The sequence below is a fragment of the Netta rufina genome, assembly GCF_964035555.1.
Source record: "Netta rufina genome assembly, chromosome: Z".
Lineage (NCBI taxonomy): Eukaryota > Metazoa > Chordata > Aves > Anseriformes > Anatidae > Netta > Netta rufina.
The window spans coordinates 62,080,364-62,096,317 of NC_140126.1; the positions used below are offsets into that span (position 1 = coordinate 62,080,364).

Consider the following 15,954-nt stretch of genomic DNA (forward strand, 5'->3'; position numbering starts at 1 on the left):
TCATCCTGGCTGGTCAGAGGGGTTCATCTGCTGTACAGCTGCTCAAGAGCCATGTGTAATACATTTTTGGTCCTCTTCTGGATTAGCACGACAGCTTGGTGCCAGCAGAGTCAGCTGTGCGTGCTGTGTCTCGTGGCTTCCCTCACTAGGGAGGAACTTTTCCCTTCTGCTCTGCAGGCGGAGGGGGAGGCAGACGCAGACCTCCCTTGGTCTGCACTAAGGTTTTTCTAATATATCAGTTTGTAAGTTCCTGTGTGTGGAGCTGCAGGTGTTAGCAATGCACTGGACTGGATTGTCTTCCAAATCTATATAAAAACATAACAAAATTTAAGAGTAATTGTGTCAGCTGCAATTTAAATTTACATAGCTATTATTTGTTGCTAACTTAAAACAGGAACTGAAATACATCTAAAAATAAGCTTGCTTGCGAATGTATTAATGCTCACTAACATGCCATTCCTTGGCGTTAAACAGAATTTATTATTGGATGAAATTCTTTGTTTTGAAGCCTGCTGAAAGTGGAGTGGCAGAGGGTGTTGCAGGTGCATCGGTGGGCGTCAGGATCCATGGGTGCCTGGTACTGGGTGGCAGGTCCACCCGAGTCAGGTTTGGGCTTGGTAGCATTTGGTGGAGAAGCCACACAGCAGGTGCTTTCAGTGTTACGAACAATTTAGTTTCTCTGTACTGTTTTATAGCTTAATGGCTTCTTGACCAGCTCCAGCCCACGTCTTTAAGATCACTTTCAGCTTTTTATTTTCAGTACTAGTGAAGAAAGTAAGATAATGGAGATATTTCCAGCCAGGTTAAGGCAGACCTGCCCAGTATATCATGTTGTTGCAGGTAAGCAGAAAAGGCAGCAACACCACTTCCAGTGAAATGGCTGCTCATGACTTTTCTTCTTTTCCATGTGTGTACATGGAGTAGAAGAGGAGTAGATCAGATTCTTTATCTGTCAACAGACATAAATTAAAGAAGGTTTGAGATGGAAACTTCAAGAAACTCTGAGAGCATTTTTATAAACATTTTGCGTTCTTACATTGGAAATAGTTTGCTGCAGCATTTAGCATTTTCAGATGTAGGCATTTCTTAACCAACTTTTAAATAAGCTACACATTAATTTAAATAAGCCATGGCTGGACCCAGCTTTATCACTTCAGGCCAATAGCACAATTTCTCATTTTTTAATTATTGTTTCAAAGGCTGAAATAGTAACAAGCATTTGTGGAAAGAAAACTCTTCAGCTGGAAACAAACATTCAAACACGTACTTCTGTAGTCTCACAAAAAAAAAATCCTTGGCTAATGATATCCACAAACCTCATTTAACTTAGGAAGCATTAATTTAGGAACTTGATATGCTCTTTAAAATATACTTCTGTTTTTACTTTATGCTGTTAACTAGTTTGTTCTCTGCATATGTACAAATGGGTGAAGTAAGATCCTGATTTTATACTGTCAGATTTTTTTTCCCCCTTGGCTTAGTGAGATCCTCTGTTTCCAGGGAAATTCTGGGCTTTTTTTGGTGACGGAATTTTGCTCGTCAGTGGCAGCCTCTAAACTTAGGAGGCAAATTTGGAATTATATGGCTGGCAGTGTAAACCTTCAGTTTAACTTCCTAATCTTAATGTCTCAACTGCTCTGTTTAAATGCCCTTAGTGCCTCACCTCATTCAATAAATTTAAGGCTCTGCTAACTGTCTGGCATCAAGCTTGTCAGAATGCCAGCTATTTTGCCAGACTGTAGAGCCAAGATGCATGAAAATGTCAGCGATTTCAGGCTCATTAGGTTTTGGCTTTTCTGGCCTCTCTGTAATGAGTCCAGTGCTGCATAAGCTAAATGCTATTTTTTTATTTACTCCTATTAGTTATTGTGGAAACCACAGCCAACTTTAATATATACAGTTGAAATAGTTGCAAGGGTGTTCTATTGATTTGTTAATCTCAGTTATTTGTAAGGAAAGCTGCCTGCCAAGGTCTGCTTCCATATAATAGGTTAAGGAAATATCCATGGTGGGTGTTTTGTTCTTTGCTTCTTAGTATCTTTTTTCTGTTATAGCACTGGAAGATATTTGTTGTTTTTAATATGTTCAGTTTAGCCTTATAAAGCTGTCATGAAAATCATAGGCTAAAAAACCTTGAACTTATTGTTTGTCCTGTATTTATGATACAGTTGGTCAGGCAAAAAAGCTATTTGCCTTGGAAAATGGTCATGTTAGCAGACTGCAGAGCTTAAAGTCTTTCATACAGGTGGTGTGGACCTTGTCCATGTTTCTATTATATGAAATATATTCATTGTTGTCTATATAGCTTTAGCATGAGAATATGTGAAAGATCACTTGATGTTTAGCATTCATACAAATGCTGTACTAATGAATTTAATAAATTTGTTGGATAACCCATTCTATTATAATGCCAAAGCCTGGAGTGAGGGTCCAAATTAATTTAAAATGCTTCTAATGTAATTGCTTGTCACTGTGTTATAAATTTATTCATAAAACCCACTTCACCCTTAAGAGTCAATTCTGTAGGATCAAGTGTCTTTTCAATTTTAAAAATAAATAAAGTCTGTTTCACAGTTTACTTAGTGTTCAAGACTAATATGAAAACTATGATAATGCTAAACAGAAGGAAAGCCTGGAATGATGCATAAACTACCAAATACCTGAAAGGTTATTTCTTTACTAATTTCACATATTTATACAAATCCTTTTTTTTTTTTTTTTTTTTTTTTTTCCTGGAGAAAAATACTCACACACACACAGATACATTTACTTATTTGCCTATTGTTTCAAGAAACACAGTAGCTGGTGTTGTTTTCCAAAAGACCAGAATGTTGTCCTTAAGCAGAACTCCGAGCTTGTCATGACATAAGTGACTGCTTATATCCCTCATCTCCAGAGAGCTGCCTTTACTTGTCCAATTCTGGTCTTAAATCTAGGAAGAATGACACCTTGTAATCTTTGTAAGTAATGCTTTTCAAATGTTTTGCTTTAGTTGTTCAAATCCAGCCTAGCTGAGCTTTGACTGGAAATCATTACACACTGATGGGTGTTTGGTGCTAAAAAGGAAATGAATTGGTGATATAAATCCCTTTTCCAATGGTTGGGTGCCAATAGCAGAAAACATCAAGATCAAATTCAGCACTAACAGAACAGCTTCTCTAAAACATGCTTTGAAGATAGTTTGGATGATTTTGCTTTTCTTAGATATATTTTGTTGCTTCTTCTTCAGTGGGAGCTAAGGACATAGCTCCTAAAATGTATTGGGTTGCTCTGAAAGTAAATAGTAAAATAGGACTGTGCTCGTGTGTAAAAGTATAGTCTGTGCTCCTGTCCTGAACACTTACTTTACTGAATGTTATTTTCTTTGCTGGAGAGTGTAGGAGCTGGACGTGGTCTATTGCCTTTTTTTTTTTTTTTTTTTTTTTTTTTTTTTTTTTGCTATCTGTGGCTCAACAGCTTGTTAATGTTGTTATTCAGTAACAGTACAATACATAGTCATGCTGATGAAGACTGAAAGACCTGAGAGCTGCTTGTGCGTGGCCTTACAACTGTTTTCTTTTAAATATGTATCTGTGCCAGCAAATCATACTGACAATGAATGGGTCAGACCCAAGCTTCATGTGGTGGAGAGTTGAACAGTGGAGAAAAACAGGTGCCTGGGGATGAGGATAAATACAGGGCAACTGTAGAGTGATGTTTCCGGGCTGATAGGAATAGTGGTTCTGGGATTTTCTGAGCCAAAAAGCATATCTTCATGCTTAAATAGCTCTTCATGATGGATACCTTTTTTCCTGTCATGAATCATTTGTTTCCATGATTGTGTGATAAGATGTATAATGGAACTATTCATGAAACAGATGCAAGTAGGTGTTTCCTTTTGAACTTAGTATGTGTTGGTATTGTTTCATGCTTCTCTCAACTGCTTTATTCTTTGTTTAGGTTTTCTGAAGTCCTCTGCCCTTGGCAAAAGTCAAGGAGCATTTCAAATTTGTAAGATGCGAACAGTTTTCAAATTGATTGAGAAATTTCAGTTGAATATAATGGAAAACACATTCTGTGTTTTTGTAGGGAGATTTGTAGCCCATGTTGTTGAGACTGAAAAACAGAGAAGGAAAGTGGATGTGTCTTCTCACCACAGTGCTTAGGAATAGGAGAACTGCTGACAACTGGTTCCAGGGGAAACACAATGCTTGGAAATAGTGCTGTGATCTTTTTGCTGCTCACAAGTAGCATGTGTGTTGTCTCTGTTGCTGTACCTCTTTTCTCGTCTTTAAATTATCTCTGACCATATCCCATTTCTTCCTCTGGGAGAGAAATCCCCTGCCTGCAGTAGTTTCAGTGATGGAGTACTGAATGGTACTGAAGGTTGGCGTAAAGGCAATTTTTGTGTAAATTATTGTATTGCTTTTTAGGTGCCTCTGTAGTGTATCATGCCTCTTCATTCCTTGTCAAAGCTTGGTGTGTTTTTAGTGTTTTGTGGCAAGAACAGATACTATATTGTGTCGACTTGTAAGAAGTATCAGAAAACTCATCTGGAAACTAATTTATCAAATACAATGGCAGTGCATATTTAATAGGTTGCTCACATGCTTAAGTTGTATTGGAATTACCCCTTACGATTCATGGTACTATCCTGAAACATAGAATGGTTTGGGCTGGAAGGGATCTTTAAAAATACCCAGTTCCAACCCCACCAGACCAGGTTATTCAAAGTCCCATCCAGCCTGGCCTTGAGCACTTCCAAGGGTGGGGCATCCACAGCTTCTTTCAGCAACCTGGTCTAGTGCCTCACCACCCTCAGAGTGAAGAACTTCTTCCTCATATCTAATCTAAACCTACCCTCTTTCAGTTTAAAGCCATTACCCATTGTCCTGTCAACACAATTCCTTGTAAAAAAATCCCTCCCAAGCTTTTCCACAGGCCCCTTTTAGATACTGGAAGGCTGCTATAATGTCTTGACAGAGCATTCTCTTCTCCAGGCTGGACAACCCCAACTCTTTCAGCGTGTCTTCATAGGAGAGGTGCTCCAGCCCTCTGATCATCTTTGTGGCCCTCCTCTGTGTCAGGTCCTGTTATGTTGGGGTCTCAGAGCTGAATGCAGTGCTCCGTGTGGGGTCTCATTAGAGCAGAGTGGAGAATCACTTCCCTCAACCTGCTGGTCATGCCTCTTTGATGTAGCCCAAGATGCGGTTGGCTTTCTGGGCTGCAAGCACATGTTGTTGACTCATGTTGAGCTTCTCATCAAACAACACCCTGAAGCCTTTCTCCTCAGGGCTGCTCTCAATCCATTCTCCCCCTAGCCTGTATTTGTACCTGGGATTGTCCTGGCCCAGGTGCAGGACCTTGCACTTGGCCTTGTTGAACCTCATGAGGTTGAGCTATTAAACACAGCTCTTTGAGTGCAACTGTCTAGACAATTCTTATCCTCTGAGTGGTCCATCCATCAAGGCCATGTCTCTCCAGTTTGGACACAAGGATGTCATGTGGGAATCTCTTCTGATACAGCAAGCTAAGCTTATTCTGGTATGTTTTAATGAATCTAAAATGTAGTGCTGTAGTGTCATTTCCTGGAACTAGATGGAACAGTTTTCAAACACAGAATAGAAATATCGGAGGTCCAGATAGATCCAGTCTGATCATGCATCACTTCTAGGAGGACACCTCTCTGTTTCTGCCAGGCACTCTGGAACAATGGAAGCTGCCATTAATAGGCATTTTCATGCAGCCATTGTAACACAGAACACCTCTACCTCATTAGCAGAGGTCATATGTCCTATATATCTGAAAATGATCTCTCACAAAATGTAAAGACATCAAATGACTTATCAGCTCCCTCCTGCTGTAGCGACAGAGCTTTTTTGTGTTATAAGAACTTGTTATAAGAACAAGTATTCCAAATTTCTGATTGGATGAGTTAATTTATTACTGGCTCAGATTGTTTGTAATGCAGTTGCTGTACGTTGGCTGGTAATATAGAAATACATGCTTTTTTCCTGTTGTGCATGATCTTTTCTTTGGGTAGAATACCTTTTCTATATGCATTTTTGTACAGCAGGTTAGCAGAATAATTAGTCTTGTACTCTTTAAATGTTTTCAGAACTTATGAAGAGGTTGAGAAGCTCAGGTGGAGAAGTAGTATTTGCATGTCTTTTCCAGTAATGCAAATTGGTTAATCAGCAAATATGATAATCAGCTTTGAAAGCTGTATTTTATTAATACAGACATTAATATATTGATAACAATACATTTATAATAATAATAAAGTTAAATATATTTGATATAATAAATTAATAGCCTTTTAAGTTATATATTCAAAATTAAAAATATAAATAATTTTTGCTGTGATTTGCAGGAGATGCTTGTGAGTAATTTTTTTTGCAGGAGATAAGTGAGTAATTTTTTTCAGGAAACTGGGATATGTTCTATTAAATTAACTGAATAAATCAATACACCTTTTAAAGCAAAACAAACAAGCAAAAGACCCAACAACTAAAAAACATACACCTGTTTTATTTCCTTTAACTTTTCATGGGAAACAAAAACTCAGCAGTTTGCTTTTTTTTTTTTTCTTTTTTCCTTCAGGAAGCTGGTGTTATATGAATTCACCAAGTAGAACAGGAAGTGCTTTGTTGATTGATGCCAATACTTTCTCCACCACTGTTCTTGATTCTGTGTTTTTTCTTTATGTGGCTGTTGACTTTTATAATGTTTTTAAGAATTATAATTGTTTGTATGCCTGCGAGTTGTGAGTCTTTTGACAGCGGTTGGAGGAATGTAGTGAAGACAGAAAAATCTCCGAAGCATGACTTTTCTCAGGAAACACTGTTAAACTAAGGCTTGGAAGTTTTTCTTGGGTAAAGAATGTGCAAAATAAGCACAGAGAAACCTAAACGGTGCTGATGGGAGCAGTGTTTCCATGAGAGCTCTAGCACTTCTCAGAAAGATGGCTTTCTAAGACTCATTCTGAAGAGCAAGTGAAGAGCTTGGTGGGCATGGAGTTAGAAAGATGAAGCTAAAAAACCTGTAAGCTTTGATCACATTTTACTTCTGATACATTTTTACTTCTTGATTTTTGTCTGTGGGAGTCAGTCTTCAGTAGGCTAGTTTGAACAGTCACGAGGATTGAGTTGCGTTAAAGGGTAAGGAAGTTTGGTAGGACCTAAACCCCCTTTTGTGTTCCAGCTTCAGAGGGACTGGGGGGTGGCTGGACTTATATTCTGAGTTTTGCCCAGTTCGGTGCTGTATGTCTGGTCACATTAATCACAATCACAGATGTGCAAATAGTGCAATACACTTTCACTCTAGTAAAACAGTTCCGTAGTACCATCCAGTTACCCATCCCTGCAGTGATAGCACAGAGCTTGGCTGTGGTGTCCTCACTCCGCTCCACCCTCCATGCTCTATCTCTTACAGTCTTACAGAGCACACCAAGCTCCCCAAGCTCCCCTCATGTCACCAATACCTAAGGTTGCAGGCGATATTGCCAAAGGGACTATCGTGGAACAGATTCCTTGCATATCTGCCACATCTCGCTCTGGAAGTTTCCTCAGTGTTGAACCTTCTCTTAAGATGTGGACGAACGTTTAGCCTCAATAAGTCACCTCCAGCAATTATTCCACAGATAGTAATAGGCAATTTAAAAGTGGAATAATGGAAGCAGGGTAGTCAAAATAACAAAACATGATGGACATGAATTTCATAATTTAATCTAAGGTATGGTAGAGATTATCTTTGATTATTTTTGTGCTCCAGAGTAACTAAGCATGAGACTGAAGGACTACTAGTATCACCTTCACTTAAGAAATATTTACACGTTAGTATTACAGAGACATCTTGTAGTGGCTTGAAGTCATGCCACATTACCTGCTACAGACTACTTCTACTGAGAAAATAAGGGCAGCTAATAGTAACCGAAACAGTGGCATTAGATGTATTGGCACATCCTGTTCAATTATAAAGCAAAGGAATACAGAGAACTCCTTCATTTATCTTTTTCAGCATTAAAGTTCACAGTTTCCCTCTTGTACCATAGTTTAAAAGCATATGTGAGCTTCAATTAACAGAGCAGATCAATAGAGCTCGTATATGTGGAACACCAGCTATGGAGTTTCTAGTTTAAATAAGATTCATATCTATTAGGATCAGGGGGTGGGCAAGTTTTGTGAAATCTCAGGTATACTATGAAGACTTTGACCTAAACTTCACGCTAGCTGTCTTTAACGTACAGTTCAGCTGGTGACCATGGCAGTTTGGCTGCTTGTGCAGGATCCATGCTTTTTATCAGCAAAGATTCTGGGAATACCAGATGCTCCTGCAGGCTGCACTTGCCCTGGATTTCACACGTGGGTGATGGGTCTCGGCTATGTAGAGGACAAAGTAATCAATTATTTCACCTCCACTCAGTGCGTGCGCGAGAGAGGTTCTCATTTAATCAGGGTGGCTTTTTATCCTCCATTAATATTGGCAATTGCATCAGATCACACACTGTATATATGGAGAGTGAAAGGAGAAATACAATGTACCCTGCAACTTCTCTTTAAGATAACATTAAGTCCTGTCTCTTACAGAAGGCTACCCAGATGGAGTTGTTACATTTTGCCCAGGGAAGTGCAGAACTGTGAACAAATACATTTTAGAGATAAAACACAAAAAGTAAAAAGTTGCAGGTACGTAATCCCAAGCCACTGCTGTTGGCATTGCATATTTTGCTTTAAATTGTGCAGAAGGATTAAGAATAGAAGAATGGTCAGAAATTGAGTTTGTCAGAGGTCCATTATGCCTAGAATGATGCCTCCAACCATGAGCAGATACAGTCTTGAGTATGTACCTCACAGCTAAGGAAGAACAGGGTAAGCATATGTTGCCACTTTTCTCCTTTCTTAAACTGCCTTTAGCTCAGGGGACTTTGAGTTGGATGCAGCTATGTACATTCATTACTGATGTTTGCATATTTCATGGATTTTCATTACAGGAATGCTTCCAGTTTCCCCTGAACCTATGTAAAGTTCCTGTATCCGCAGCATCAGTCAACAAGGAGATTGGAGGCTCTTGGCACAAAGAATTACCTCCCCATGTTTGTTTTTAACCTGGCTTCTTCAGACTTCTTTAATGCTCAGAGTACAAGATGGGGCTAAACCAGAGGTTCATGTAGTGGTGTAATAATGTTTTACCTTGCTGTGCAGCTAAACATCATCACAACCATTCTTTCACTCTGCCTCCTCAAATGGAGAGAAGATACTATGGAAGAGGGCTCAAGGTTTGAGATAGGGAGATCACTCTCCAATTATTATCATGGGCAAAACAGATTCAAAGCAGGGAAATTTACAAAATTTATTGCCTATTACTAACAGATTAGGCAGAGAAAACTAAAACTAAGAACACCTTCCCTCCCCCATCTGCCCTCTTCTGCCTTCTACCCCCAACCCTGAGTGGCGCTGGGGAACGGACAATGGGGTTGCAGGGGGTCTATAAAACTTTGCCTCCACCGCTCCTTCTTGGTCACTCTGCCCCTGCCCCCCCGTGGGGTCCCTCCCAGGGATGCCGTCCTTCCCCAACTGATCCTGGGGGGCTGCCCACAGGCAGCAGCTCTTCAAGCACTGCTCCCACACGGCTCCGTCCCACGGGGTCCATCCATCCATCCATCCCCCAGGAGCAAACTGCTCAGCACGGGTCCCCCATGGGTGGGCGGCAGCTCCCCCCAGACCCCCTGCTCCTGCGTGGGCTCCTCTCCAGGGGCTGCAGCTCCGGCCCGGGGCCTGCTCCTGCGGGGGCTCTCCATGGGCCGCAGCCTCCTCCAGGCCACATCCACCTGCTCCACCGGGGGCTCCTCCACCCATGGGGGGGCTGCAGCGTGGAGATCTGCTCCATGTGGGACCCATGGGCTGCAGGGGGACAGCCTGCTCCACCAGGGGCCTCTCCCTGCACAGCCCACAGGGGAACTGCTGCTGCCTGCCTGCAGCACCTCCTGCTGCACTGATCTTTGGCTCTGGCCAGCAGCAGGTCCCTTTTGGAGCAGCTGGAGCTGGCTCGTATCTGACATGGGGCAGCTGGGCTCCACTCGCAAAGGACTGTGCAGCCTTGCAGCCCCCTGCTACCAAAACCTTGCCACATTAAACCAATGCATCCGTTTAATTCTTTCAGCCTTTCCTAGTAACACTTAAAATCTGATAGGCATTTCTGAGAACTAATAGGCTGCCATTTTTACAGAACTGTTTCTTATATTTACATAACTATTTCTTGTATTGTAACTGTTTATTACTCCTGAATGTCATGCTATTTTAATGGGCACCTTAGACCCTGGATTTTCTATTGTTTTCTTCTAAGTGCATCATTTTGTTTTTATCTATGTTTAACATAATCCACTTACTCTTTTAAAATCCTTCTGTAACTGTTGTGGTTAAGGTGGAGGATGCAAAATATAGTCTTAAAACCATTTTTAGTATGCTTGTCCTGTAGCATAAAACTAGCAAAAATATTGTTTGTTCTCAAATTTTATACAGTTTATGGGCTTATGACGCTAAACTTACAACATAACATAATAAAACTCTTGAATATTTTTTCAATGTATATGTGTAATGGACTTGTGTTAGTATAAAAGATGTATTAAAACATTAGTACAGAACAAACATATGGTAACTGTGTGGCTTCCCTCCAGACTTTTCAGGTGGATCTTGACCTTGGAACCCTTGGTGTTTTGACCTAAACAGTAGAGAAATCTAATTAGCTTGAAGCAGCTATTTCTGTTTGGCCAGGCATGTTTCTTTGAAAATAGAGTCTGGGGCCTGACCTTGGCAATATGCGTTGTAAGATGAAAATGCTGCCACAGCTTCCTTTTCATTCTAATATTGCAAGCATTGTTCCTGTAACATGTGTTTGGCACACTTAACCTCTTTATATGTTTCTTTAGAAAACCTACTAGTGCTGAGCATAAACATGTAACATAATTTTTCTTTGCTTATGGTGGGCTAAATCCTTGCTTTACCTTTAGTTTTCTGAATGTAGATGTAAGAGTGCACTTAATTGCCTTCCTGGAATGGTGTCTGTGTTCAGAAATACAGTGGACATGTTGTAGGAAGGTAATGGACCTGATGCGAGTACGGACATTTGTATTTTGTATGAAAACTGTAAAGGGACTCTTGGAAAGAGTTTCAGAATTAGTTTGCTATTTTCCAGGCTGCCACCTATTCACTTTTAGACTATCTTTTCCCACAAACTAGTAATCACACTAAACCTGACACTGCAGCAATGCACAGTCCACTGTCTTGAATCAGTTCTGCTGGAAAAAAAAAACAAAAAACCACAAAACAAAAAACAACTAAATGTTATTCTGAATATGAACATTACAATTTAGTTGTGAAGAATGAAAGGAAAGCTATGAGTTCGGTGCATGGCTGTCCGTTCAGTATGTGGCTATATATGAAGCACTTCTGCAAGACAGCGTTATTTTTCAGTCCCACCAATGTGACTGGTTGCTTTGTCATGAGTTTTTGAACTAGAAATGCTGTATTGAAAAACGGGTAGAAACCTGTTGAGTAGCTTTGAGCAATAGTGAAATTGCATACAGGTGAATAATACTATAAAAATCGTCCCCCTTCAAATCCTACTCCCAACCCCCAGGCTTTTCCATAATATTTTGAATACTGCTGTTCTTGCCTGGAGTCTGGTGTAGATTGCTTTCATTTCCAGAAATGGATGAAAACTTAGGGTCATTAAATAAGTTCCCTGGTGCTGCCCCTACTCTTCTTTTACAGCAACATATGTAGGGCAAGTCTGTACCAAAAACTTTAAACAAAAGAAAATACAAAAAGCCTTTTCTTTCTAGGTGACTTTTCTCAGAGCAAAAGCAGCCTTTGTGGCTGTGGAACAGGACGTCTCTTGTTTGGAAGTGTTTCCTATCTGACTGCTCTAGTCACATAATGTAGGTTTCATGTAGGGATAAAGTTTTTTTGTCTCAGCACAATAACCATTAGGTATCAAAGTGAAAGTACAAAAATAAGTCCTTGTGCCCCCAGGATGGGGTTGTAAAAGTACCTATTCAACATAATTAGGTACCTAATTGGGTTATTAAAGTTAAGTAATGTATATACATATGTAAGTAATTAAATTATATTGGAAAGTATTCTATTTGTAATAATGTGTGCTCTGCTCTCTACAAATCAAATTATAGGTAGAATTGATTCTGTGACAATTTAAAAATACTTGCTTTTTGGGTAATTTCCTTTACTTTTTATGTAACATTAACAAAGCCTAAAAAGCTACCTATGAAAAATATAAGCCAGTGTGGAAAATACAAAAAACATATACAAAAGTGAGACTTAAAAATAAGTAAATTGTATCTGGCCAACTTTGTTATAGTAAACACCCTGAGGTCAGAAATCATCAGAAACTGTTTCCGTCTGCTTATAAAAGCTAGTGAACAATGCAGCTCTTTGAATCGAAGTCACCAGTTGACTGTTTTGGAATAGCTTTATGTAGTAGATTTTCATGCCTTAATCTCTCCTTAGTAGAAAATGCAATCATGGGGAGAACTTTAACAATTTCTCTTGTTAATGAAACCAGCCATGTAATAATGGGGAGAAACTAAGGAATCAGAGTGCAAAACTTGAGTTCCCAGTAAATTTGTTGATCAAAAATAGGATGAGCTTCTATTTAACACTTTGGGCTCAGGCAAGAAACAGCCAGTGGGAGTATTTGATGGTTCCAGGTTGTGAGGAAACTGTTTTCAGAAATTTTTGTTTAAATCAGTTACATGTGAAGAGAAAAAAAATGGAAAAAAAAAAGACCGTGTTACAGCACTGGAAAAAAAAAAAAAGTGTTACAGCTTTGGAGAACTGATAAGAGATTCATCAGACCTGGAAGTGAAGCTGGTTTTGGTAGGTTCACAGTGAAGGGCCCCGTTACACCCCCCTGAATATCGAAGTTAATGAATGCTTAATTTTAGGCTCAAGGCCTGTAAATAATGGAACAGAATATACTGTATTTATGGAGGAGTAGCAACAGAAAAATGTCAGCACTAAAAGGCGTTGAAGAAAGAAAAAAGGCACTGAAGCATTATTTCTGGAGTGCATGAGAATAATTTCCATTTTGTCAATTTTTTGGCCATGAGATTTTTAGTCTAAATGTTTTAAAATACTTGTTCCAGTTCTTGTTTTGAACAGTACCAATTCCTTCCCCTGCCCCCAGACTGGATTTAGATTGTTGTTAGCTAACCTTTAACTGTGTACCCCGTGGAGAAGGGAAATAATCTCTGTGTCGCAGTAGTTAGGGCTAGAAGTAGGGGGCTTAAATTAACACAACCTGCAAGCTGTTAAAGAGCAATTTATCCACTGTTATTGCCTTTTTATAGTGCTGCCATTTGCTGGTAAGAACTAATGTTTTGTTTTAAGATTGACTAGGGAACAGTTATGCTGGTTTAGATCACCAAAACATTTAGTGAGCTTGACTGGGTGCGTGCTCTCATGAACAAGCATTACAGTGTCTGACAGTGGGGCTGGACACAAACTTGGTCAGGGCCTAACCTGAGAACTTCAGTAAATCACATCTGCGGCAGTGTTTGATTACTATGTCTCATGAATGATCAACATACAAGCTTACTTTATTTTATTAATCATGGAGAGCTTTGTTAGCAGACGCTGTATGATTTTAGGTGGTAAATACTGGTTCACCATTGCTTCAGAGTTCAGGAAATCCACCATTTTTTAAGTAACTAAATAATATACACTAGTAGCTGTTGTGCATCTGTGTGTGTGCATAACAACTTCAATTACTCCTTGTCCATCTTTAAGCTTAATTCTTTGCTCCTGTTTATTCTTGGCCACCCAGCATATTAGGTTAATGCCAAGTAATATTTAGGTTAATTTATGTGTTCTTATGGTTCCACTAGTAATTTTAACAGCTGCAGTGCAACAACAACAAAAAAAATCAAATATTTTTTGTTTTCTTTTTTTTTTTCAGGCTTTAATTATCCTGATAGGTTTTCTTTTTTCTTGTCTACTATATGTTTCTGCATAGATGGAATTATAAAAAATGAAACTGGTTATAAATATAGTATGTTTGGGGTTTCCTGTGTATATACTTTTAAAATACTCTATTAGAAATAGTCTATCAATTATAATTATTATATATTATATTCTAGTATTGTTGAAACACTAAGTTGGTATGAAATGCAGTAACAGATTTGTAAAACTGGGGTATGGTTGCTCCTCTTGAAGACGATGAAAAGGTTTTTATAGTGCTTTAGTCCTAACCAAATCACAGGAGGGGTTTGAACACTTCTTGAAACTATCTGAATGAAAACCTTGCCTTCTTTTACATGTATTTTTAGAAGCAGTAGAAATCTCAAACAGAAGTTTATCACAGAATCCCAGAATTTCTAGGTTGGAAGAGACCTCAAGATCATCGAGTCCAACCTCTGACCTAACACTAACAAGTCCTCCACTAAACCATATTGCTAAGTTCAACATCTAAACATCTTTTAAAGACCTCCAGGGATGGTGACTCCACCACTTCCCAGGGCAGCCTGTTCCAATGCCTAACAACCCTCTCAGTAAAGAAGTTATTCGTAAGATCCAACCTAAAACACCCCTGGTGCAACTTTAGCCCATTCCCCCTCGTCCTGTCACCAGGCACGTGGGAGAACAGACCAACCCCCACCTCACTACAGCCTCCTTTAAGGTATCTGTAGAGAGCAATAAGGTCGACCCTGAGCCTCCTTTTCTCCAGGCTGAACAATTCCAGCTCCTCACAGGACTTGTTCTCCAGACCCCTCACCAGCTTCATCACCCTTCTCTGGACTCGCTTGAGCACCTCAATGTCCTTCTTGTAGCAAGGGGCCCAAAACGGAACACAGTACTTTCGTATGCAAGCCAGGATGCCGTTCGCCTTCTTGGCCACCTGAGCACACTGCTGGCTCATATTCAGCCGACTATCCACCATCACTCCCAGGTCCTTCTCTGCCTGGCAGCTCTCCAACCATTCCTCTCCCAGCCTGTAGCTCTGCTTGGGGTTATTGCGCCCCAGGTGCAGGACCCGGCACTTGGCCTTGTTGAGCTTCATGCAGTTGACCTCAGCCCATTGGTCCAGCCTATCCAGATCCTCCTGCAGAGCCTTCCTACCTTAATATAATATATTAGGGTAGGGTATACCTACCCTAATTGTAGTGTATGACAGTGTATTTTAGTACACTGTCATAAGGAGGAGTTCTTAGTGTGCCTTCTTGGATACGGTATATATTTGTACAATATATTAATGCCATCTGACATAAATTGCTGATTAATTTTTCCGTTCTCCTGCTCCCTTTTGTCTTGTAGCCGTCCTCAGAAGGTGTGTTTGTGTCCATTCCTGCCCATACATCCGCTAAAAGTCTCCACCTGCTTGTATATAATTCAGCATCCAGCAGAGGTGAGTAAGGCTCTTGTAATTTTTAAGAGTTCATCTAGAATCTTAATGAAGCAAATGGCATACAAGAGAAAACAACCATGTTTTTAACATGATATAATGATTTTGCCTTTTAAACCAGATAATTGAAATGTCACTTCATCTGAATTATTGTGTCTTCTGAAATCACAACTGACTTCCGCAGTTTTCTTACACACAAGACATCTTTTCTAATTTGAGTAGGCATACTAGAATTGGACCTTGCCTTGGCTTGGCACAAACTGTTCCAAGAGTGAGTATTGATACAGTGGCAATGGGGCACTTGTAATCAAGAGGAAGGAATATGCTTTATTTATATCTGTTCTCTTTCATTGCTGTTAGTCTTCTGTTATAAAAATATGAGTTATGCAATGCATCTTAGTGGTGACCTTAAGTATTTAGCCAATGGAAAACTGTGGGTTAGCTTCAAAACATCAGGGGTGTGTGTGTGTGTGATTTAGAAGAGTGCATGAGAGAACCACCAAAGCAGCAACTTTCTTTGAAGTTTGAATTGTTTTTTGCTTAAGGTACTTCTGCTTT

The 15,954-nt window shown here is 39.7% G+C and overlaps 1 protein-coding gene across 1 annotated transcript in view; it reads left to right on the forward strand.

The window, feature by feature from the left end:
* DTWD2 (DTW domain containing 2) overlaps positions 1–15,954 on the forward strand; it is a gene marked incomplete at its 5' end in the record, with an annotated part of 88,140 nt that overhangs the window by 14,351 nt on the left and 57,835 nt on the right. Inside the window, one exon of the mRNA XM_084305586.1 lies at positions 15,309–15,399. Coding sequence (XP_084161712.1) covers positions 15,309–15,399 — 91 coding nt within the window. The remainder of the gene's footprint in view (positions 1–15,308; positions 15,400–15,954) is intronic.